This window comes from Helicoverpa armigera, chromosome 17 (genome assembly GCF_030705265.1).
Source record: "Helicoverpa armigera isolate CAAS_96S chromosome 17, ASM3070526v1, whole genome shotgun sequence".
Classification (NCBI taxonomy): domain Eukaryota; kingdom Metazoa; phylum Arthropoda; class Insecta; order Lepidoptera; family Noctuidae; genus Helicoverpa; species Helicoverpa armigera.
The window spans coordinates 1,256,364-1,282,074 of record NC_087136.1 but is presented as its reverse complement, the minus strand read 5'-3'; the positions used below and the strand labels follow the sequence as shown (position 1 = coordinate 1,282,074).

General features: G+C 42.4%; 1 protein-coding gene across 1 annotated transcript; it reads right to left on the bottom strand.

The window, feature by feature from the left end:
- Window positions 1-886: 886 nt before the first annotated feature.
- LOC135118043 (uncharacterized) lies at window positions 887-6,689 on the bottom strand. The gene is made up of 2 exons (XM_064038957.1): window positions 6,567-6,689; window positions 887-6,478 (listed from the first exon to the last, which is right to left on the bottom strand). The coding sequence occupies exons 1-2, from the start codon at window positions 6,687-6,689 to the stop codon at window positions 887-889; spliced, it is 5,715 nt and encodes a 1,904-aa protein (XP_063895027.1).
- Between the last annotated feature and the right edge of the window lie 19,022 nt (window positions 6,690-25,711).

The window sequence follows — 25,711 nt, the reverse complement described above, 5'->3', positions numbered from 1 at the left end:
GTGGAGACTATCTTGAGATAAAAAACAAACTATGGGGGGTATCTCGATACGAAAGGTAGTGTGTGTTAGGGCATTTCATGGGCTATCTGGCGATAGTAATCCTAACAATGTGACCTAAGCCCTAGTATTGTTAATTTGCATGTGAAATGAAAGTCAAAGCACAAACATTATTTATTGTTCTATAACTTAAACTATTGACAATTTTTCTATAAATTAAGTTATTTTCTATACAATGAGACCTAGGCTTTCAGTTAAACACTATTTCACTAATGAAAGTCTAGGATTTTTGCTATCGACAAATGTTTACATGGGTAAATCAGGCCTTAAACGGCAGAACTATTAGGTTTATTATACATAATTAGGTAGGTTAAGGTTACCGCTACAAGACTATTACAATTTGGTATCAAAAAACACTATAATTTACAAATTAAAGCACTATCAAAATCTGAACACAATTCTATAACAATTTAGAAGGAGGGTGCACGTGAAAAACATACCTTGGCGCGGCTCACGGCACTTTTTGCTCATTACCCTCATCACAAAATTGTTAGAGTATAAATAGTTACGCCAGTTACGCGCATACACGAACACTCAGGCATTATGATTTTGCACTCGCGGCGCACGGATGCGTCTGTCGCGAACATCTCTCCCGCCGTGCGGCAGAGCGTAGGCACTATCACTTTCACTTTCACTATCACTATTAAGTCTATTAAACGATGACACGATGACACGATGACACGATGTAGGGACTCGAAGCGTTGACCCGTAGCGATGACCCGCAGCGACGACTCGTAGCTCTGGCTCGCAGCGATGCCGCATCTCCGGTGAGCGACGGCGCAGTGATAGCGCCAGGGCGCCGCGACGCCGGTGATGCCGCACTGCCCGGTTACTTAGGCAGCGGCACGAGTTTCTTCGTCGGACGCTTTAGTATGCCACCTGCGGTGCGCACGTCAGCGGTCCGAACTTCACCATCAGCGCCCGGGTAGACGGCCACAACCCGGCCTCGCGGCCAAGTGTTGCGAGGCAGGTTGCCGTCGGCGATGAGAACGGGGTCGCCCAGCTGCAGCGCGGGGCCGCGGGCGTGCGGCTCCCGCCGGTATTGGAGCTCGGGCAGGTACTCGCGCACCCAGCGGCGCCAGAACATGTCGGCGAGTATCTGGGCGCGCCGCCAGTGCTTCTTGCTGTCGATGTCTCGCTCGTCGAACGTGCCGGGGCTCGGCAGGCGTGCCGAGCCGCCCAGCAGGAAATGGTTCGGTGTGATGGACTCGTCGTCGTCGCCGCTCACAGATACGTGGGTGAGCGGCCGGCTGTTGACGACGTACTCGACCTCGCAGAGCAGCGTCGCGAGGACCTCCTCGCGTGGGTGGCGCTCGTGCAGCGTGGCGCCTAGCGCGGTCTTAACGCACCGCACTAAGCGCTCCCAGGCGCCTCCCATGAAAGGCGCGGAAGGCGTGATGAAGCGCCAGGCGATGCCGCGTCGGCTGGCCTCCTCCTGGCAGGCCTCACGCAGCTCACGGTCAGCACCGTGCATGTTGGTGCCGTTGTCGGAGTAGATTTCGGTGGGACAGCCGCGTCGCGCTGCGAACCTGCGCAGCGCCAACACAGCTGAGTCCGCGCTGAGGCTGTGCGCGATCTCGAGGTGAACTGCCCTTGTTGTGAGACACGTGAACAGCGCCACGTATCGCTTGTGATGCTGACGACCGACGGTGACTGACAGCGGGCCGAAATAATCAAGCCCGGTGTATGTGAACGGCCTGCGGTGATGAGCCAGGCGTGTCTTCGGGTGGTCGCCGGTTGCCGGCGTCGGCGCGCGCGCGCGACGTATGCGGCAGTGCAGGCAGCGCGCGATGACTTGCTTGACTGTCGGGCGCAGGCGCACAATCCAGTAGTGCTGTCTGACCTCATTCACGACGAGCTCGGTGCCGCTGTGTTGTAGGCTACGGTGCGTCCAATCTATATATAGCTGTGTAATGCGGTGATCGCCGTCTAACACAGGTGGACTCTTCACGCTTTTAGCGACTTTGTCTACAGCAGCTATGCGGCTTCGCAGTACTATAACTCCGTCGTTTAGTTCTATGCGCAGCGGGTACAGTCGGCTACTACTTGCGACTGTTTCGTTACTCTCGAGACTGGCTATTTCTTGTTTAAAGGCTTCTTGTTGTACCACACGAACTAACAGCTTCTCTGCTCTTTGAATATATGTCGCGTCCAATATAATAAACTTGCGTGTGTATATTGGGGCGCGCGCAGCTTCGGCGGGCGCGCGGGGCGCTCGCACCGCTCTCGACCAATCAGGATCGTTTTCTTTGTTTTTCTTTGTTCGCTTGTAGAACGTTTTTTCTGTATGTTGTTTTCTACATAACGATATAAACTGTAGTACTCTGGCTGTGGCGCGCAGCAATCGCTCCCACCTTGAAAATCGAGCGGGGTCGGGAACGACGTCTATGAGGTTTGCTGCGCCCGCTTGTATGAGCGTGATTGTTTTTTCCTCGCCTGTCGGTTGACTGTCAGCTGGTGACTCGGTCGGCCATGTCGATGGGTCGTCGTAGAGGAACTTAGGGCCGCGGTACCACTCGTGGTCGGTGTGAAAATGCGTCGGGACGTCGCGGGTGGCGGCGTCGGCTATGTTGCTTTTTGTAGGCACCCAGCGCCACTCTTCGACTCTGCTATTTTCCTCTATGGCGGCCAAACGGTGTGCGACGAATGGCTTGTACGATCTGGCTCCTTTCCTTATCCATGTCAGAACGGTTCTGCTGTCACTCCAGTAGGTCACGGAGGCGGGCTTGACGTTGTGTTCATATATCACCGCGGCTGCGACGCGCGTACCCATCACCGCGGCTTGCAGCTCGAGGCGCGGTATTGACAGCAGCTTCAGCGGCGCCACCTTCGCCTTCGCCATGACGAGGCTGACGTGCACGTTGTTGTCACGGGTCATTGACCTCCAGTACACCGCTGTAGCGTAGGCCTTCTCACTGGCGTCGGTGAACACGTGTACTTGTATTTCTGTAGCCTCGCTGTACCCAGGATAACAGCGCGGTATGTTTACGTTCTTCAGCTGTTCGAGATGACTTATCCACGCCCTCCACTGGCTTGATAGTTCTTCATCGAGAGGTTGATCCCAGTCGACTCCCCGCCTCCAGGCTTCTTGTAGTATTTGTTTCGCCCTGATTGTTATCGGTGAGGCGAGGCCCAGCGGGTCGTATAGCGACATAACTATCTTGAGCGCCTCTCTCTTGGTGGGCGTTTCCTTGTCGAGCAGGCCAGTAGGTAGGCGCGCGAGTTTTAAGTTGAAGCTCAGCTCGTCCGTGTGTGGCTTCCATATCACGCCGAGTACTTTCTCTGTGTTTTCTATATTTCCGAGATTAACAATCTGTGTTGTTTCTTGGCCCGGTACCAATTCACGCAGGACTGCTTCGCTGTTGGATACCCATTTCGTTAGGTCGAAGCGCGCTTTACTATGTATTTCTTGTACTATCTTGATTGTGCGCGTCGCCTCTTCTGTACTTCTGAAGCTATCCAGGTAATCGTCCATGTAATGATTCTTGACTATTGCTTCTACTGCTTCTGGGTGTTCGTTCGCATGGCGTTTAGCATTCCAGTTCTTAGCGAATATTGCTGTACACGGTGAACTTGCTGCGCCGAATATTATTGACGTCATTCGGTACTCTTCCGGCGCCCCCTCCCGCCGCTCTCCTCGCCACAGATATCGGAGAGCGTCTCTGTCTTCTGGCTTTACTTTCACCTGCATAAACATTTCAGTGATATCTCCGGAGACGGCGACGCGGTGACGTCGGAATCGCATCATCACGCCGGGCAGCGACTGCAGCAAGTCCGGACCCGTGAGCAGGTAGTCGTTCAGTGACATCCCTCTTGTCTTCGCTGCTGCGTCGTGAACTATACGAAGCTTCTCCGGTTTCATAGGGTTGAAGACGTCGAAGTGCGGCAGGTACCACGTTCTTCCCGGTGTACGTTCAGGGGCGCTTTCTGCGTAGCCCTTTTCTATTAGTGAATCCATCTGCGCCATATATCTAGTCTTCAGAGCAGGATTCTTGTCGAGTTTTTTCTCTATTGATACGAGTCTATTCATCGCAGTCGCGTAGCTGTCCGGCATCTGTATCTCGTCACTCCTCCATAGCAACGCAGTCTGAAGACGTCCATCTTCCAACTGTACTATACTGCGTTGTAATATATCTTCCGCCCTCTTCTCTGGGTCAGAAGCTGGTCGGCACGGGTTGATGATGAGTGACTCGAGTGCGAAGTATTCACGAAGTTGCTTGTCTATGTTTTCCTCGGCGCCGTTCAGCTGATTGACGTAGTGCACCTGCTGTCCCAGAATCCTAGTGCGGGCACCGTGCAGCACCCAGCCCAAGGGAGTTAACGATGCTATCGGCTGATGCTGGGGCCCTCTTCTGATGTCTGTCGCTAGGAGCAGATGCCAGTTGTCTTGCCCGATGATAATCTTCGGCGTCCCTGCGTTGTACGTCAGCTGATCTGCCAGGTCAAACAGGTGCTTGCAGTCAGCGATGTCATCCTTGCTGATTGACTGCGGCGACAGGTGCAGGCGTGGTATGGTGCGCGCCCTGAAGGGTATCTTCTTCCTATGGCAGGTCGATAGCGTGAGGTCAACTCTCTTCGACGTGGGCGTGTCGATAGTCACGTCGCTGATGGCGCCTATTTTCATCGGCTCGACTGGTCCCTCTGCACCGATCATGTCTGCTAGCTCTTCGTCAATCAGTGACACGGTTGAGCCGTCATCCAGCAGTGCGTAGGTGCGCACTTCTCCCGCTGGTCCGGACAGTTGCACCGGAACGATTTTCAGGAACGCTTGATTTGTGTGGTTGCGTGAATTTGCGACTATTTCTTGCGCTTCTTGTGCAACTTCAGTAGTGCTCGCCTTCTTCTTGTAGTGAAGCAGATGATGGTGTGATGCTGTGCAGCCCTCGATTCCACATCTCTTCTTCTGACATCTGTGTCCGTGCTGACGATGGCGGAGGCAGCGGAAGCACATGTTGTGTTGCTTGGCTAGTTCCCACTTCTTGTCCGCAGAAGCCTTCACGAACTTGTGGCAGTCTAGCGATCGGTGTCCATCCATCTCGCAGATGCGGCACTTCGATGCGGGCTTCTTGTCTATGGTGGTGTGTGTTCTCTGCGTCACACGTCTAAGTCCAGTAGCTTCACTGATGTTTTCAGGCGGTGCAAACGCGCTGCAGTAGCGAGCTTGTTCGGTGATGAAGTCGCTGAAGAGACCCAAGTCCGGCGTCGACTGGTACTTCTCAGTATATGTCTTGTACCACTGTACACGTAGCGAGTTCGGCAGCTTCTCTGTGAGGATGCGCATAAGCTCGGCGTTCATGAGGTAGTGTTCCTTTTTCAGCGCTCGCAGTGTGACGATGCCACTTCGTACACGGCTGGCGAAAGTGCAGATGTCCTTCGGTGCTTCTCCGCAGCGTGGCAGCCCGCGCAGTCTGTCTGTCTCCGCTTGCGCTATTGAGTCGGGGCGGCCAAACTGAAGCTCCAACTCCTTCATGATGTCATCCGGCCTGGCGTTGCCGATAAGCTCGGAACTAACTGTGTCAAGCGCTCTTCCTCGCAGGCTTCTTCTCAGCCTCGCCGTATTCTCCACATCGTTGAAATATGGTCGCGTTGTCTCATAGATGGCGCGGAACGATAGCCATTCTGTATGCAATCCACTAAAGTTCGGCAGCGTCATGATGACTTTCGATGCAGCAGGGTTGTGGTACACCGGTTTCTCTTCGCTTCTATTCCCGGCTAGCGATGCGATGGCGGAGGTGAGCTCCGTGATAAACGGACGGAGCCCTTCACCCCCTGCAGTATCTTCAACTGGTTTCTTCATTGATGGAAGGGCTTCAGTATCGATGGTCTTCGAGGGGGGGGGCTCTGGTTTGTCCAGGGTACCCCGCAGTCTATGTCCTCCCTCGGCGGCGACGTCTTTTCCAGGAGCAGTACTTATTCCACGCAGGACCGGATTCACTATAACCGCGGAGGGGGGGGGCTCGGGCAGGTCCAGGGTATCTGGTGGTCTATGTCCTCCCTCAGCGGCGGCGTCCTGCGGGTCTGGTTCCGGAGCTTCCTCCAACCAGGAACGGATGTACTCTTCATTGGAATTTCTATCATCCATATAATCGTCGTCCGATTCTTCCTCGGCCCTCTGAAGTGCTATTTGCGCTAGCTCCAACTTAATCTTCAATAAGTCTTCACGCGCATTTCTAATTTTTCTATTTGATGCCGTCGATCTGTGCGACGGTGCCTTAAGTTCGGTACGGGCGTCAACCCGGGTAGTCAACGGTACAGCTCGGTTGTATGTCTTGTCGCAAGCCTTCAGTGTTCCTCCTGAACTATATTCTTCAGCACTGGTTCCAGGCGGCCTCAGTGATGACGACGCTTCAGTCTGCATCAACGACGACGGCGCTGGTCGCTCTTCACCCCTCGCGGGGTAGGGGGCGCGGTCGGTCTTCACCTTGCGGGGCAGGGGGCAGGGCGGCGCCTCACTTCCCTCTCAGCTGCGGGGCAGGGTCTCTTCACCCCTCGGGGAGGGGGCTGCTCACTCCCTCGGTGGTGGTTGGAGAGAACGGCGGCTGGTCGTGCACGATGGGGGGTGTGCGGCGGCCCGGTCTGGCGTCGATGATCCAGGCTTGAGCGGCTCTTCCTTGCGATCTTGTCACAGGCATACTCGCTGTTTACAACTCTTCAGTATCTTCAGCTGAAGTTCCTGGCTCGCTTCCCAGGCGATCCGGGTCGCAAGGACCAAACGGATGTGCGGGACGGACGTAGCTCAGAAGCAGGTACTATGGGGTGGCTTCGAGACGTTGACGCCCCGTCGGTCGCTGGTTCTTGGACGTCTGGGCGAGTGGACTGTATTTACGATGTGGCGAGAAACAGGAATTTCAGAAACAAGAATACGTTTAGACGGGTTTTAGACTCTCTGCTACTATAGGTTCAGGAATGCCGGTGAAATAATAAGTCTTCATATATTTTTCAGGAGTCTTGAAGGGACGAGCTTCGACGCACTATAATTACACTATTTACTTTTCACTATTTACTTGTTATACTATCAAAAATCTATACCGATGACTACGATTTGTACGGCGGCGCTTGCGCACCGAATGAGCTCGAAACTTTACCGTGACGAGCACCTCGATTTCTCGTCCCTCCGACCAACTCAGTTTTATTGACCTTTCAATTTAACAGCCGTATTACAAACAATTGGTACATGATATCATTACAGGACACATAGCGTCAGACGCCCCATGACGTGCGCTACTGAACTATACCACACACACCCTGCATACCTTAAGGGCTGAAATACTATAACCGAATAACTATAAAAAACTATGTGAAATCGGCCCTTAGGTGGAGACTATCTTGAGATAAAAAACAAACTATGGGGGGTATCTCGATACGAAAGGTAGTGTGTATTAGGGCATTTCATGGGCTATCTGGCGATAGTAATCCTAACAATGTGACCTAAGCCCTAGTATTGTTAATTTGCATGTGAAATGAAAGTCAAAGCACAAACATTATTTATTGTTCTATAACTTAAACTATTGACAATTTTTCTATAAATTAAGTTATTTTCTATACAATGAGACCTAGGCTTTCAGTTAAACACTATTTCACTAATGAAAGTCTAGGATTTTTGCTATCGACAAATGTTTACATGGGTAAATCAGGCCTTAAACGGCAGAACTATTAGGTTTATTATACATAATTAGGTAGGTTAAGGTTACCGCTACAAGACTATTACAATTTGGTATCAAAAAACACTATAATTTACAAATTAAAGCACTATCAAAATCTGAACACAATTCTATAACAATTTAGAAGGAGGGTGCACGTGAAAAACATACCTTGGCGCGGCTCACGGCACTTTTTGCTCATTACCCTCATCACAAAATTGTTAGAGTATAAATAGTTACGCGCATACACGAACACTCAGGCATTATGATTTTGCACTCGCGGCGCACGGATGCGTCTGTCGCGAACAGTATCTTGAAGTGGAAATGCTACAGGAAGGTTCTGTTCTAAAATGTACAGCAACAAATGCTCTACTCGTCAGAGTCTAGAATACAACTTGAAGTAAAGTTATTCTAGTAGCAAATCTCATTGCATGTAGAGTGAATCCAACTTCCACGCAATTTTTTCAGTAAGCTAATTTTATTCCTAGTGTGTAAACAGGACTTTATTGAGTCAGTTGACACCCAAATGTAAAGCAATGCATTTTGGGGGAAGGTCCTTTTAACTGTGGTGGTTTTTAGCAAATTATTAAAATCTTAATGTGAAAAGTTAAGAAAAAATATCTACGTGTGACAATAGACCATATGCGTAGTTAATAATTTATTATGGCTTTTTCGACTCAGAGGGGGATTTATAAGGCACTGCGGGGCAATTCTACAGATCAAATGCGAACAAACCCCAACATGTCAGGCCGAATGTGACTGTCTGGAGCGCGCAGTAATTGGTTTCTAAAGTTTTCTCCATCGAATTAATATGTTAATCCATTTTTGATGGGTTTTCTATCTAAAAGTATACTTTTAAAGGCAGAAATGGATTATTCAATACACGCTACTGCAGTACCTTCATTTATTGTTAGTACACTTTAGCTAACTTGATATTTTTATCCTGATTTGTTGAGGAAAAGTCCTTTGCAAAACATATATTTGTAAGAAACTTTTTCGTCTCAAGCAAACGCCTACATAATGCTACAAAAATACCAAGTTCTGACGTCATTCTCGATCAAACTTCCCGTTGTCATCCACGTGGATCTACAAATAAACAATCGCTTTAGTTTCACTCGATAAGTCCACATTCTGATTTGCTTGCATTTCTGAATTAATCAAGAGTCCGTAGAGTGCGCGTGGTTGAATGCTTTCAACGCTTTATGTGTTCCTGGTACAACTTCGCAGGTAAGTAAAGGGTTTGTGCGTAGAACCATCTGCCTAGCCTTTTCCTAACGGTAGAGGGTACGTTTTGGTTACTGGAATTTCAGGATTATGGTATTCGCGTTAAACCGGTTACTGGAATTTCGGGATTTGGAATATGCATGTGAATACTATGCATGTATTATATTGATAATTAAGGTTTCGCATGTCAGTTTTGAGCTATTTGTCAACGTTAGCACTAATATCCCTGTTTGAGACGTACAACGATGATAGCGACACAAAAATTACAAAAGATTCAACAAAACTGAAAAAAGTAACCACAAATGAGAACTGACCCGGACAATGACACACCACCGCACCATTAAAGGGGGGTGTGTAGACATTTTATCTATTAGACGTGTTGTGACGTCACCGAGTCTGGCTATAAACCTGCACTATTGCTGCACCAGACCGAAACAGATCGAAACACGCCAGACTAACAAACATACCTATAATCTCCTATAGCCTCGGAGTAAGGAAACAGAAGCGGAGATGCTGAAATGCAGATAAGTCAGGCGCCTTCTTCTAGCTCAAATTCGTACGGTTCGCATGAACAAAACGGTCAGTTACGAGTGAACTAACGAGGCGTTCGGGTTCTTTGAGACATCTGTCAACGATTTTTGTTATTACATAAAATAGTCGTGTCCAGGGAAGGCGTATAATGGGGAAGAATCAGTAAGGTTCCTCGTCCCCCACATTTTGGCGCATTAATTTCTTAGGAAATTTTTTGTTATGGCGCCTCCGATAGTCATTTTATTCTCCATACCTTTAACCTAGCCCCGCCTGGAGCACTGGCGGAGACTTTTTAATAACCAGCCCTCCGCTCTCGAAAAGGGGGATTACGCATTGTAAGGTTTCAATAATTATTTAGGACCAATAGGCTTTATGAAATGTTACTGCGTAATTTGATGATTGAGAATTTTGTTTATGCTTTTTGGAAAAGGTTTGTTTTTATTTTGCTGGTACAGTAAAATGCGTAGGTTCTTTTAGTTTATGTTATGATGAATATATTTTGTTGAAAAACCTTGATGTTTATAGGATGATAAGGAACGTTAAAATCGGTTGGTAAACAAACAGAAACATCCGAATAAAGAACCTCCTCTATTTTGGGAAGGTATGTTTATACCTTCTCATTTTTAAATCGGCACGTGTCTCATTTTCGGGATATTTTTCACGTGTAGGGATTTCATTTAAATATTCGGGAAAGATTTCTCTAGTTTTAGTCACTATCTATTTTCTTATGTGTTGGTATGTTTGTTTTACTACATTTTACCAACAATACCAAATTAAAGAAAACCTCTGAAATGGTTGTATCTATTATTGCACCTACAATCTAATCAATTCGATGTATTTACCTATTATTATGATAACTGATACGCAGAAATCCATCAGTTGAATGATAATTGTCATGACTCTTAAAAATCACGATACGCAGAAAAATATAAACAAAAATAGAATACTTAACCTTACGAGAGAAATTCGAGTATCATTATAATATAATATTATGTGAAAACCCACGTGAATTATAAAAATAAATGTGTCAAAAGTCATTAATATGCGAGCTCGTTTTAATTAGTTGTCTAATGAGTGTTGTGTAAAACAAGGCACCTTTTGATGAAGGTGACTGTGTCCATCCCGACTCCAGAATGACACGGGAACTTTGGAAAAAAACCAGTAAGTACTTCTAGGGTGACATGGGAACGTTGGCGATAGACCCAGTCAGTACACTTATGTTTTTTTTCTATTATAATGCTTTAAGACAAATTAACAAAATACTTTTAGGTATTATGCATGCATCTGAGTGGCTAAATGAATCTATAATTATAAATTTCCCGATGACTATAATTTGACAGATTTAAAGTGAGAAAAGTGAATAGGTTACTTCTAGGCAAGAAGAATGGAGTGGTGGATTTACATATGGTGGATCTATGTACTCCATTATAAACACATCCCCTTACATTATTTAGGTGAATAAACGCGTACCCATTTTCATCATTAAAAAACAGTGTTAAAAGTGCTAATTAAATTAGTACTAATTTTCAAAAGACATCGTCAATTATCTGATTGTCGTAGTCAAAGTGCTAGATCTGCCATTTCGTTTTATACCTAAGTATCTATGTGCGCCCCGCTCCCGTTCTCTCTCCGAAAGTATCGTGAATTTTTCATGAGCCCAAGGAAACTACTTAGCCTAATTTATTATACTTCACTCCCACTTAACGATGTTTTAATAATCATCATCAAAATATTTGGTTTATTTTTCAACTTGTTTTTTTGTTAAATAGCTCGAATTGCCAACTTGAAGAGAAAATATCATATTATATGAATACGATAAGCCTTACTTGACATTTTCTTTCCCGATATGATACTTGGAACAATTGTTATTTCTTATTTATAATCATGATAGTATTTTTCAGTACTCTGTTATTTTATTTTCAAAGAAAGTGCGCTCATGAGTATACCAGGTAATAATAACAGCTTCGTATACATGTTAAAAATAGGTAAATAAATTATATAACTCGAAATAAGGCAAGATATAATTGTAATTCTACAAATCTTAACTTCTGTAAATTCTTAGGTACATAATGTAGATACGTATAAAATCTTCGATACATAACGGAACCCCGAAAAAACAGCACGTCTCATAATACCAATACGTACCAATATAATAACTTGAAAATCACAGCTAAGCAAGTATTCCACGGATCTCATACAATAGCCATAAATATCAAATTTCAATCCAGTAGAAATGAAAATGTGAATAAGTTCCAGAAACATTACATTTGCCAAGTCAGCACTGTTTGCAGAAAATATCACCCTAATATAGCGGAGGTAGCTACCACAATGTTAATTTTAAAGATTTTGAAGATTTCTCTTTCAAACGATCTTTTTAAAAGATTTTTCTTTATTTATTTATTTCGTTGTAAACGATACAATATAATACAAAAATGTATTAAATACTTGGTTACTTATGTCATTACTTAGCAATATCATACCAGGGCGCCATAAATCCAAGTAGGTAGACACTTTGCCATGCCCGCAAACAAGTAAATCGAGCGTTGCAACGCGTGAGTAACTAACCTCTTGGGTTTGTTTTCTTCGGGAAGTCCGATAATTTGGCTGCACTCCCTGTACTGGGTAAAAACCGAGCCTCCATTCAATGAACATAATATTTGACCCCTTTTCCATTGCTGGTTATGACTGGAATTTAAGGTTACCTCTTCAAAATAGAGCGGCAATGTATGCGGATCTTTCAAATAGAGTCGTTTTATTAGGGGTAATTGAAGCGCCGTTAGTAGAGGTAGCTGTCTCGACGCCTCCTTATATTGGCGTGCCAGACCTACCCCAAGGCAAAGTGCGTTGCCCTTTCCCCACCACTGCACCGGGGTGCATTGTGACAACAAAGGATATGCCAAAGTTCGCCTTCCGAGGTGACTGTTGATTTTAGCCAAACTTGTTTAATATTGATGAGGATTGAAAGCTTATCAGTAACCATCACAGATTTCATACGTTGTCTATATGACGTCAAACGATATGAGAACACCGAAGCTATACCTATTGCTTGTAAAAGTATGAAATACTTGTTACAGAAAAAGTTTTCATTTGAGTCCCTCCCTCTTTAATTATGCCAATGTATACTTAGCTGCATGCCTACACTTTATGATATATGTGATGTGAAAATACCGCATCGTCTATGCTTTAATGAAGTTTTCATCTAAATACGTAGGTATGAGGATAGCTTTTAAATGAATATTTCGGTGAAATTCACATAGCGTGCACATTCATTTCCCTGTATCCACTCGGGTGAATCTGGTTACTCAACAAAGCTCAAAGCTTGTCAACACACAATATCCTGCTTTTGATGAAACCCTAGTAAACTGTTGGAATTGTTTATAAAAAAGTGTTTGTGAAATAAATATTGCAAAAGCTTTTGAAATGGTATTTCGCGGAAAATTGCTAAGTTTCATTTACTGGAAATAACAATTCCAGTTAGAAAAATAATTACCAACTCTTGTACATTCATTCCTCGAAAAGCGTTATGCACGCAGAATAAGAGTAGCGACACACCCACCGCAAGTTTCATGTCTGAATCTAATCTACGCTATGGGCGGCCGTATTCAAATACTTAGAGCAATTAGCAAAAATACATGGTAGTTGTAGCAATTTACTATTTTCGCGTATTTAAATTACCAGGCCTACACAATATCAGAGATCAGAGAACCTAATGATTAATTAATAAGATTTGTAATTTAAAAAAATTCATATGCACCTAACTTTTTGCATGGTGTGTCACTAAACTAACGACAGGATAATAATATTCGCTCCAGGAGTCGTCAAAGGCAGGTACTGCGTAACATGGTACCAGGGAGGTAGAGGTGTGTAGGAAGCGGCGGGCGGCGGGCGGCGGTAGTCATGGCGACCGCCGGATGCGCCCGCCAGCTTGCAACCCTGGGCATTAGGGTGGCTAACTATTATGGGAAATATGGACTCGGTAATTACCGCACATAACATTTGATTAGAGAAAATGCATACAATAAAATCGGCCATCAATGTTAAGATGGAAATCGAAGATTGAGGCTCGTCGTCATCTTTGAAAAGACTTCCAGAATCTTTTTTGCAGATATGATTAAAATTGTTGCTGCAGCAAATAAAATCCATTGATTCTAAATCCGTTAAACAAAGAGGATAAGACATAAGAGGTTTTATTTCATTTTTTAATTCTACAAACTTCATTAAATCTCTTTAATTGTGAAAAACATTTCTGGAATTAATTGTTTGAATTTTCTCAGAATCCTTTGTTCAGACGTCGCAAAATTCACGACTTTAATTGCTAAAGGATTTCAATATTTACTTACACATATTAATTAAATCTACAATTTGTAATATTTGTTTAATCTCGAGACAACCTACCTACTCTTGTTTTTTCGAAATTCTTGAACTTAAAGGAAAAAATCATTACCATAATATTTTAACTAGGTACAAGGGTCTCATAAAAAGCAGGAAGTACTCTCTATCGTCAATGATTTGGTTACTGCACCGCGCATAGATATGGCTGTAGGTATATAACTGATTGTGTAGATAGGATAGGATCCAACGCTACCTATCTACTTTTTGTAAAGCTGCGTCTGTGTTGATGCAATGTGTACTGTAATCATATTTACTTAGTTATGTGACGGTAACATCGAACGCTTTGCTGGAAACTCTTCATTATTTATGGGACTATGGCGGCGGTATTGCCGGCCGGGTTTTTTTAAACTGGTGAATGAAACATGGATATGCATATGTATCATAGACAGTAATATATACTAATGTATATCCTAAAGGGGAAAAAGTGTTTTGTTTGTTTTTTTTTATGGTAATCTTGCTATGCAAAAAATATGTTTGAAAGCAAGCCAAAGTTCAAGAATCGAGACACTAACTTCGGTAGGTATATGAAAAAAACTTTCATTTAAAATTAAAACAAAACAATACGCTTCTTCTTACAAATATTGAAAACAATACAAAAGGGCTTGAAAGCAAGAACTGTACAAAGATAAATTTGCACGTTGTAAGATGGTGGTGAAGTTGTTTTTTTCTTATTTGCCTTTTGTTGTGCTACTTCAGGGCAAAAGCCTCTCCCCTCGCTAAGGCCGTACCCTCTCTTATGTACTAGGTAAGATACTGAATCGTTGCGTAAGTTCGTAATAATTATATGTATTTCTCGCTTATGAAGAAGTTTTATATTGTTCGGTTATTGGTCTATTCATCCTCCTGCCCTTATCGGTCTATTGCAAACCAGTATTTCGTTGCATACTCAAAAATTTTCTTCTACTTCGCATAAATTCTAACTTGCACCATGTACATGTAAAAAATGAAATTTTTGTAAGAAAATGCATCAGATCTCTCTAGACAGTTGTATAGTTTTGAAGTGGCATTTTTTTAAGTGTGATTCTGTTATAGTCATTATAGTTTACACTTTACGCAAATACACAGGTAAATTCCATGACACTGTTATTATTATTTACCTTCCTGTCTGAAAAACAGGGTTCATCACAAAAGCCCTCTCAATATAACATCAAAAGCTTTTGAAAAAGTAATAAAGGTATGATTTAATTTGGTTCGCTCCGGCATCCGTCTGGGCGCATCGCATATTGGCGCATACACACACTATATCAAAACATGGACATAATAGGCGTCTGGTTCCACCCCTTGTCTGCGAATAGGATCACATCCTCGCTTGCAATTACTGTAATTAATTAATAGCCTCCATACTGGCATGGTATAGTATGACTGTATGACTCGCTTATGGGTTATGTGCTCCTAGTACGACGAGTATTTGTTATTTCTTTATGTTAATTGTGAACAATGATTTTTTTGATGACGACTCCAGTAGTTTTCACACACTTTTGTAGAAACTGGACTACTGGGCGCACCCCCATAAAACTTCATTTTCCTCCCTTTACATCATCACAGGTACCTACATATATGTATGTGCTCAGTTTTTTTCCATGAATATGTTATGTTACATACCTAGTTAGTTTTCCATTAATAAAGTTAGTACATAAGAGCTAGCTTCTGCCTGCAATATACTTTCAGAATCTGTTGCGAAGAGTTCCAGTGAATTTGTTTAGATACCTGTTTACATTATAATATACGTTCAATTTCCCGGTAATGTTGCGTCGACATTAGAGGAAAATTGAAACGCAGTAGCACACGACGCAAAAGGGAATACACAAGCATTGAATAACATAACTGTAATTACTCCTATACACTAAAGGTATACCCAGAATCTTACAGAAGAACTAATAAATGGAACCATATTAATTAATAGATCGTAGACTAAACCCTCTTGTAATCGGACGTCAAAGTCCGAGCCCTTAATAGTTTAAACATTAGTATTCTCACTCCGACCTCCCAAGGGGACATTAAAATCACTTTGCGACTATTAAAGACGATATAAATTCAGTCACCACCAGTCATTAGTTAAGTAGTCCCCGTTACTCGAAAATTATTACTATGAATTACTCTGGGTAAAATTTTTGTATTATTACTATAAATTAACAAAAAAATCTGTGTTTATTTATGTTCTACAATGAAAATAAATTCTCAACTTGAAGACTCCTCCATAATTTTGCGCTCTAATAAATACCTCCAATTGTGCTAATTTAAATCGCCTACATAAGACTTATGTACGCCTAGTATATACCGTTGTGATAGACGCGCGCGATTGGCTGCGTACCCGGCGGTCGTCATGACAACCATGTTGTACTGTACTATTTTTGTGCCTAGACTATTCCACTCGCCTATTTATTATTATCGGTACTCGTTACCCAAGAACATTAGAAATCATTAAAACTTGTTAGGGTATTTTACAAAAAATAACCTAGATATACAACTGCGCGAATTTGTGAGGGACTTACTTTTCTGGTTATATTGCTCAAAGTTATTCTGTACAGTGCAATATATTCAATATTCCGAATGAGGTGTCTGGGTAACAGAAATAACTAATATTTTACCCCCCACATACCTCTAACACAGCAGAAGTCATGAATTTCTGGAAGCAAACAATAAGGAAACATACTTTAACCCTTATTGTTATAGTCATTAGGTTTAAAATTAACAAATTAAAGTTCTAACCAGTTTGCAAGCGCATTTCCTCGCTGCAGATTTTCCGGGCGAGCTGTCAAAACTCCCGCCCGGGCTTCGACTGTTTCCGTGAAACGTCGGCACGGTTCGACACCCCTGTCACGGGAGGCCATTTTACCTGGAGCTGCAATATTTGTTGGGTGCGCTCTGGTCGCTTTCCGCGGCTAGAGTCAGGGAGCTCTCGGTAATGTGGTGCAGTAGCCAGGCATGTATGCAGCGCGACGTCGTCGATACAAAGAGGTATATGTGTGCACCGTACTAGTGAACTTTGATAATGAACCGAGGGGCAATTGCCCGGGCAGGGGGGGGCAGGCTTCTGCCCTCAAACCCCTGTTACGTCGGCCGGGATGTGCAACGACCTGCAGCCACTTCCGAGCTAGCTATGTACGCATCGCACATAGCTACCGCCTATAACGCTTATGTACAGTATCGAAACGATTATCATTGTTAGCATATGGTGCAATAATCATAGATAACACTAACGTCCTATATCTTCCAAAGTAATGCTGGAATGGAACCAGCTTCTGTTTAATAACTTCTTGCTCTACTGAAGAGTAGGTAAATAAATACATAGTTCACAAAGTCTCGATACGTCTCGAGTAGTTTCGTTAGTTGGAAGATTCCTGTGCAAAACTTTTACAAAGTAATGTTAATCATCGAAGTATTATTATTGGATACAATTTTGAAACGCGGCTGAATTGTTTAGCTTTCCCCCTCAGACAGCCCTCCGGGGTAACCACACAAAACAAGAGGAAAATAACATTTCTCGTGAGAGGCTTTGTTTTGTACTTGAATGAGGTTTAGAAAAATTAACCCCTTCTTAATCTCAATCTGAGTACTTAATCCGCGATAATACTAATCTTTTCATGGGATCAGGAAAATTAAGTTATGAACCTAAAGATGAGATTTTTGTTACAATAAGCAGGGGTGGGTGGGTAACTTTCCGCTACGTATCTATTTAAGAGTTAAGGTGTTGTCGAATATTTGAATTTTTTTAGTGGACACCACCACGTGGTCGGCCACGACTACAACTAATTTCCACATCAGCCGAAGCATTTTTTTTTAAATCTGTAACTTTGACTAACTTAGCAACATTTCTGTTTTGCATACCAATAAATAATATTAACATGAACACACACCAATTAATTTATCACCATATTAAGTCCGTCTTTGTGTGCCCTTAACTTGTGTCAGCCCGCGTTCACTTGCAAGGGGTTATAAATTCGCAGTCTGTTAAGTCGAGATTTAGTCTAGACAGTAGAATAGAACAGAATAGAATAGAATAGAATAATAGTTTATTTGCAACGGAATGTAGGTACAATATAAATACAGATGTTACAAAATGCAATTGGCGATCCTTGTACATTCTACCTTAACTTAGGCATGCAAAAATAGAATCATTGATTAATTACAATAGGTTAACTACGTTAGTACATTCGGTTAATTACAATATTAAAATTGGATATTATGAAAGGTCTATTTTATCATTTATAAATTCAGAGATGGAATAATAACATTTATTTAATAAGTAGGAAGTTAACTTTTTTTTAAAGATTGACAGGGGTTCATTTTTAATGCTATCTGGTATTTTGTTAAATATAATCGGGCACATACCTAAACACTTTTCTTATACAAAGCTGTCTTATGCTCATTAACACACAAGTTGTTGGTATATTGCCTTCTTAGTGGCCTTTTCCTATTTTCTGACAATTTAGTAAAAAGTTTCATATTTGATTTTACAAAGACAGCTATTTCGAAAATGTACAGTGATGGAAGTGTTAGTAAGTTTAGGGACTTAAATGCAGGCACACAGCTGTCTGTTACTTTCATGTTACACATAGCTCTTATGCACCTTTTTTGGGCTTTGAATACCTGTTCTCTCAGACTACAATTTCCCCAAAATATTATTCCGAATCTGAGTATTGATGCCACCAAACCATGATAAGCAACAAGTCTGGTAGCCATATTAACTTTTTTTGATAGATTGAGAAGCACATAAGCCGCTGTACTTAATTTTTTGCAAATCTCTTCTGCCTGTGGCTTCCAAGTAAGCTGGCTATCTATCATAATGGCTATGCAGTGAAACGTATTTATACTGACTCCAATGTGTAGCATCCCCTTCATGTAAATGCTGTCGTTATTACATTTCCGTTAGAACTGTGATTATATCGTCTGATTGTGAATGCTTTCGATTCTTTCCTTGTTTCTTAATATTTACTTTTTAATTAAATAAACTAGTAACAAGAGTATGTTGGGTAAGCTTTTGGGTACAAAAAATGTGAGCTGGTATGAGTGTTGAATTATTGCAAAGTCTTGCTGTTCCTATCGTTGCTGTGCTATCGAATGACCTAAGCACATACTTATTTGACATTCCTACACAATCATGCAGTAACGTACTCTTAAGAAAAAGTTCTTCTTGTCTTATTTCAGTTTCACCAATTTCAAAATGAGTACATAACATCAATCTAATAATTGAATTCAGCATATAAACCCACTTAGCGAATCGAAAACAATTCAGTAAAAGTCATCGGTTTGTTCCCTTTGAACAAATCAGTCGGCATCGACCGCACAAATAATTACCGCTCAAAAATTGAAAGCACAAACATGCAAAATACATCAAAGGCAATCACTACCTACATTGAATTCCAATAAAATCAGATCAAACAATTATGGACTGTAGCGCATGCTAATAAGAATGAATTCGTCAAAACTTTTGTGCTTAAAATTAAATAACGCACACGCATAAACGATGGGGTTCGGTTGACGTCGAAAGAGGGGTCCAGACAGAAAAATGCACTTGGAACCCCACGTCTAGACTAAAGACTGTCTGCCGTCTGACCGCTAAGACTGCAGACTTCGCCACTTTCATCAAGGACGATACAACCAGAGCGATGCTGGTCCATAAGAGGACAAGCAGTCTTTCTATGATGGGAACTTGTTTCGATATGACTTGAATCCTGGGAACTTACAAACTGACTCTAAAACTGTAGTTAGTTATTAAGTAGCTCCTCAGGTACCGTTGAAAGCAAAGACATCCAAATAGGATCTTTATGTTCATTTTGTACATACCTACTAATATTTTCATTTGCAGTATGGTTGTAAATAGTGTGTAGCGATACATTTGTGAATTACTTCGATACTGATTTAAAGAGTTGTTACATCTTAGGAATCAACTGAACTCAATATTTTAAGAAACATATGGCACATATTTTTCAATGACACGCCTCTACCTAACCCATTCACGTCAATATGCTTGATGATATATCACAATACTATCAAATCCAAACCATCACGATGACCAACATTCAAACCCATCATTACCCACAACAAATCGATCACAATCCTATCGATAAAGCGCCAAGTCGCTTGTATCAGTGATGTCTGCCCATGGGCGTAGCGAGGTACGGGCAGGGAGGGGCAGCTGCCCCCCCCTGAGCGGGATGCGGGTCGAGCGAGCGAGAGCCGCGAGAGGCGAGGCATTAGACATGGGCAAAATGTGTCATTGAAAAGAAAAGATAGATATGCATCCATGGGCGTAGCCACACTGGGGCAAGCTAGGGCACTTGGCCCACCCTGAGCCCTGGCTCTGACCTATAAGGTGTCTGATTAAACAATGTTTTTTTTACTAACTCTAACAACATCAACAATCATATTTATGTACTATCCACAAAAAAATTGTTGTGTATTGCACAAAAAAATTGTCGACTTTGAAAAGAGAGCGATCAAAACAAAATACACGCTCGAGTACAATAGAACGATCGTTTAGCACAGTGGTTCTTAACCGGTGGTCCGCGGACCACTGGTGGTCCCTGGAGGCATTCCGAGTGGTCCGAAGCTTAGCTGCGCGACGTTGCTATACGTTAAGGCGGATCTACGCTAGACGAACCGAGCACGAGCGAAGCTAGCGGAGCCGTCGTTCGCGGCATCAAGTGTGGACGTACAACGAACCTACAACGATCACTGTTCTCGAACGTAGTTTTCCTCAGTGAGTACTTGGCGAATATGGATGATATTAATAATATTGCAGTAGCCGCTGCTGTAGCAGCCAGTCAAGCCCTTTTTATAAAGGTCGTTTTTTACAAGGGCAAAACCGACAACAGGCGGAATGCAGCCGAGTACGAACGAAATGCTCGCAGCGCGCTCGTTAGAAGCTTGTAATTTGGGTCCAGACTAGACGAATTGTGTTCGGTTCGTGCGCCGCTCGTGCTCGGCTCTTCTAGCGTAGACGCAGCTTTAGGTATCTAACTTTATTTTTATCGACTTATCTATGCGAGCGAGGGGGTTTTCGTATGGACGTAAATCGGATGTGTCGTACCTAGTCCCCCCATTCATGAAAATGTATATTTGGGCGACATTTTACGTAGTTTTTGGTTTTGAGTCTTAAAAAAGAATTAAAATTTCGCGCTCGCTTCGCTCGCGTATTCAGAAACTATATTATTTTTGTATTTGTCAAGAAACAAAAAGTTATATACGTTTGGGCTAAATACGTAATATTTGGTTTAAGTCCGATAAAAATTTCACGCTCGCTTTGCTCGCGTATTCAGAAACTATATGCCCTCATTTTTGCATTTGTCAACAAACAAAAAGTTAAGTACGTTTGGGCTAATTTTTACGTAATATAGGTATTTGGTTTAAGTAAGATAAAAATTTCGCGCTCGCTTCGCTCGCGTATTCAGAAACTATATGCCCTTATTTTTGCATTTGTTAACAAACAAAAAGTTAAGTACGTTTGGGCTAAATTTTACGTAATATTTGGTTTAAGTCCTATAAAAATTTCATTACAACAATTAATTATTTTTTTTTATGATTTTTTGACTGCTGCCCCACCCTGAGCCCAAAGCTGGCTACGCCCATGTGTCTGCCCCCACGATAAACCTAGTGGTGTATAATTTAGTGCTGGTGTAAGTCTGGGCGACTATACTTAGTGTGGCGCAGTGCGCTGCCGGTAGGGGTAGGTCAGGTACACCGATGCAATTCCATGCGATTCGCGTTTGTTTGGTCGACGTGGCTACGGTGTTTTGTTATGACTGTCATAGAGGGTGGAATGTATTTGATTGGTTATGTATCCTATCTGTATTAACGACTTTTTATTAACTTTTTAACGGGGACCTCTGGGCTTCTTTCTGGTGATTTTAACTGGTTTCCATTGTTTAACCGCACACGGTTGTACCACTTTTCACTCACCAGCCTGGTGAATTTAAAATGAGATTTTGATGGTGGAAGATGACTGAATACATGACGATTAGGCAAGACGCTTAAGACCTTACGAATTTAGACGAATCTCTCTTTGTATGTAAAGAATTTGCCAAAACCACAAGAAACATTGTTAAATGCATAAAGTTAGTCAAATGGCTCTCCGCATAAAGTTAGTCATATGCACCCAATATAGACTAATAATTATAATCCATTATAGGTAGGCATAACAACCTTCAGCAACTGACATGATGTGACTAGATGGTTGGATTCATTTGATATCGATCTAGTGCTGAAGGAACTTCAGTTATTACCTTTAATGGCGACTTAAACGGTTACGGTTTCATAATTATTTCAGCAGTTTAGTACTCGGTTATGCTAACGTTCTTATTGTTCAGCCTAAATATCGTTATGTGCTATTTTTAATTTTATTAATCCTTCTATCCAGTTGGACTGTTGGTGGACTGTTTCTGCATGCGTATGTATGCAACTTGATGTCTTTTGGCGAAGTTTTTAAATTTCGTCAATGTCTTGCTACATTGTTTGATTAGTTTGGTCTTTAGTTAGTTTCCCAGGTTCGATGTCCAAATCCAGATGGGAGCAAATGCTCGTTAACCTATCAGGGTCTTTTAAGTCTTCAAATATAGCAGGTGATATGTAGTTGGATTTATTTTTTACTTAGAGGATTGTCGCGTTTACTGACTTTGCAAAACAGATAAAACATACGTACTCCTTCTCAACCAAGCAGTTTCATTCAATAGAGCCTACGTTGCAGCAAATAAGTCAGTCTAGGCTATTTCCTGTGCGGTCGTCACAGTACAGCCTACAAGACCTGCACAGCCACAGGTCTTTTAACTCACAAGTGGAGGAAATTGACTAGCGATGAAAAGAGTTCCATTTTAACGAATAGTTGTACCATTGGACTATCGGGTGTTCCGTTGTTCCGTCATTTTGATTACTTGAGATGGGAATTTAACGATACTTGCTAATGGCTAATGTTAAAGTTCTATTCATAATAAGAAAATCCACAGATTGATAGAATATTGGGAACGATAACCATAACCAGTCGTGAATGTCCGACCATTGGTCAAATCGGCGATTTGACAATTGAAAATGGTTCGGTTATTGTTAAAGTTAAATGGTGCAACTCACCGTAAGTACTGTAAGCACTAAAACTTTCCCTATTTTATTTCGTGTAAAATGTAACAAAATAATAATTTATTTAGGGCTTGGCGACAAAATTTCCATTATAGGTATCTTATAATGATACAAAATTATACTTCGCATTTAACATACTATACATAGTAACAATCCTTTGTTTGTGTCAATAAATATAATAATGCTGTGAACTTATAATGTTTAAAATAGATTGTAATCATCGATGATGATGATGCGATTGTAATATGCTTGTGTATAGGCATATATTTTAAGCCACACCTAACTGCATCTAAACATACTTTTCCCTCTAAAACGGAGTGGAACTGAAACACGAAAGCTTACTTCAGTTAACAGCTCGTAATTTCTAGCGTAAAAAACATACTGTGTGTTCATTCATGCATACTTTCACAAATCCTCTTAGTTGCCGAGTTGCAACGAATCTGTGTTGCACTCAAATATGCATTTTTCTGTGAACATATGCCGCATCCTGCAACATACCTCTATACTTATAATATCTTTGCTGCAGATTTAATACTTAAAAGTTAGAATTTAAAAATTCTTTGACAAGATTTTTTAAATAAAAGTAGGAACACATAAAATTGAGCACCCATCATAAATTCATAAGCGAGTTAAGAACAAAGTCAACAAAGCCTACGATTCAATTTCACAAGCAAAACTTCCGTGCCCCATAGAGTATGCCATTATCCGAAATGTTCTAAAACCTGACTCAAATACGAAATGAGGAAAAATCAATCCTCTGCAAGTGTATAAGTACTCGTAGCACGCGCGTAGCGCTACGGCGGACCCCGTCACGTAGCCCTGTCTACGTCCGATACGGCCTGCTTTGAACGAATTTCACACCGCTAAGGAAATTCTTTAGTTTCTCGACGGTTTCGCCACATAATGGATACGTCGTGGTTCGTTAAATTGCCTGATTGATGATTATGTTTTTGATGACAAAGCAGGATTATAGGTTTTTTCTAGGACGATGTGATTTTTTTGGGAACGTTCATTGTGATGTCGTCAAAATTCGATTTTCTTATGTTTTTGTTTTTTTCAATTACAGTCATAAAGTGTAGCACTAAGTGCATTTCAGTATTTTACAGGAATAGGAAAGAAAAACTAAATCAAGTTAAAAACATTTAATAAGAGAAACGGCATTACAAAGAAAACCTTAAACCGAAACTCGTATATCAAACGTCATTTCCCCGTTTTTCCCCCAAAAGCGAACGACCGGGCGCTGGCCGGGGTACCAGGGCCGCATGAAACACAGGCGGATGTGTGCAGGCGGCGAGGCGCATTGCAGGCGGGTGAACGGCCGCGCATCGATCGCCCCTCCCCCCGCGCGCCACCCCCGCCCGCGCCGCTTGCGTAACTCCCCCCCCCTCCCTGGCGCGTTATGTAACAGTGACGCGGTTTGCGTTATCGCTTCCTGATTTTTGTGCTGCATCCCGATTGCAGTAATTATGCAGTCCTCGTATAAATAAGGATGTGGGGTGCGGTATAATGATGCGTTGCTTTCAGTGGGAGAACTTCAGGAAAAATGTGTTTGAAAAAACAAAATGCAGTTTGCGGAAATATGTTTTAATTAGCTCTCACGTTCTCTGCGAATTTGTTAGTAACAACCTTTGTACATACTTCGTGCCACAGATAGTACATAGAAGTCGGTAGACAGGTGTGCAATACATCGTCTGCGCCTGGTTTTTCCCGCTAACTGAACATGGCGGGAAACAAACTTCGGAGGGAGAGGAGACAATACGTAAACATCCCTCCGCCTTTTATCAGACAATATTGTGTTCATACGAAGTCACTAACTTCCCTCCAACTTACTGGAGATCAAATATCCTTGTATCTGTGGACATTAATTAAGGCTGGTCAGCAATCCGGGCCAATTTTAAACCCTCGTTCTTTATGACCGGGAAGAGGTCGTAGATACCCAGCTTTTTGTGACCAAGCAAAAATAGTAGCCGTTTGTTTGTGGTAGCGACCCTTCCTTAAATAGTTCTGCAAATAAGTTTGTTTTGGTCACGTTAAGATTGTTTAGAAAACAATTTGGAAAAAATGATTTCACGATTTTTGTTCTTCTTTTATGTTTATGTTCTTTATTTAATAATAACTTTGGCTCACTCAATAAGGTTTGTCCTAAATAATATTGTATCGGAATCATCCTTCGAGATAATCAAAGTTCAGAAAATAGCCTCAGGCGAGGTTTCTTATCGGATATCCCATGAAATTGAAAATCGCTTGCGAAGCACATACATAATTTATCGATATACGACAGTTCCGGAAGAATAATAATTCGACCATTGGATTTATTCAGGTTTATTTTCATTCAAAAATACATGGCAACAAAAAATGTTACCTATGTTTAAAAACAAATTAAACCAAAAACCAAAATAAATCAAATTTTCCAACTTCCTCAACGCGATATCGATTACAATAATCGGAATACAATCATCAATTACGAAATAATGATGTGACCCAAATAAAAAACAATCAAATTACATAGACAGTTACAATTTAAACAAAAGAGGAAGCTACGGCCCGTAGCTCCGTAGCTCCGTAGCGGGGTTACGGCGTAGCCGGGGTGCGGTCGGCGACCCCTGGCCGTGAACGGGGGCGCGCCGGGCTAGAGCCGCACTGCCTCCCCCCCCCCCCGCGCCGCCCCGCGCCGCCGCGCCCCCACCCCCTGCGACCCCCGCACACTGCTACAGCCAGCCGCCGTAGACACGTGTCCGCCGCACCCTGTATACACAGGCTGCTGTATAAATGGACATAGTTACGTTTTGTGCAGCGCT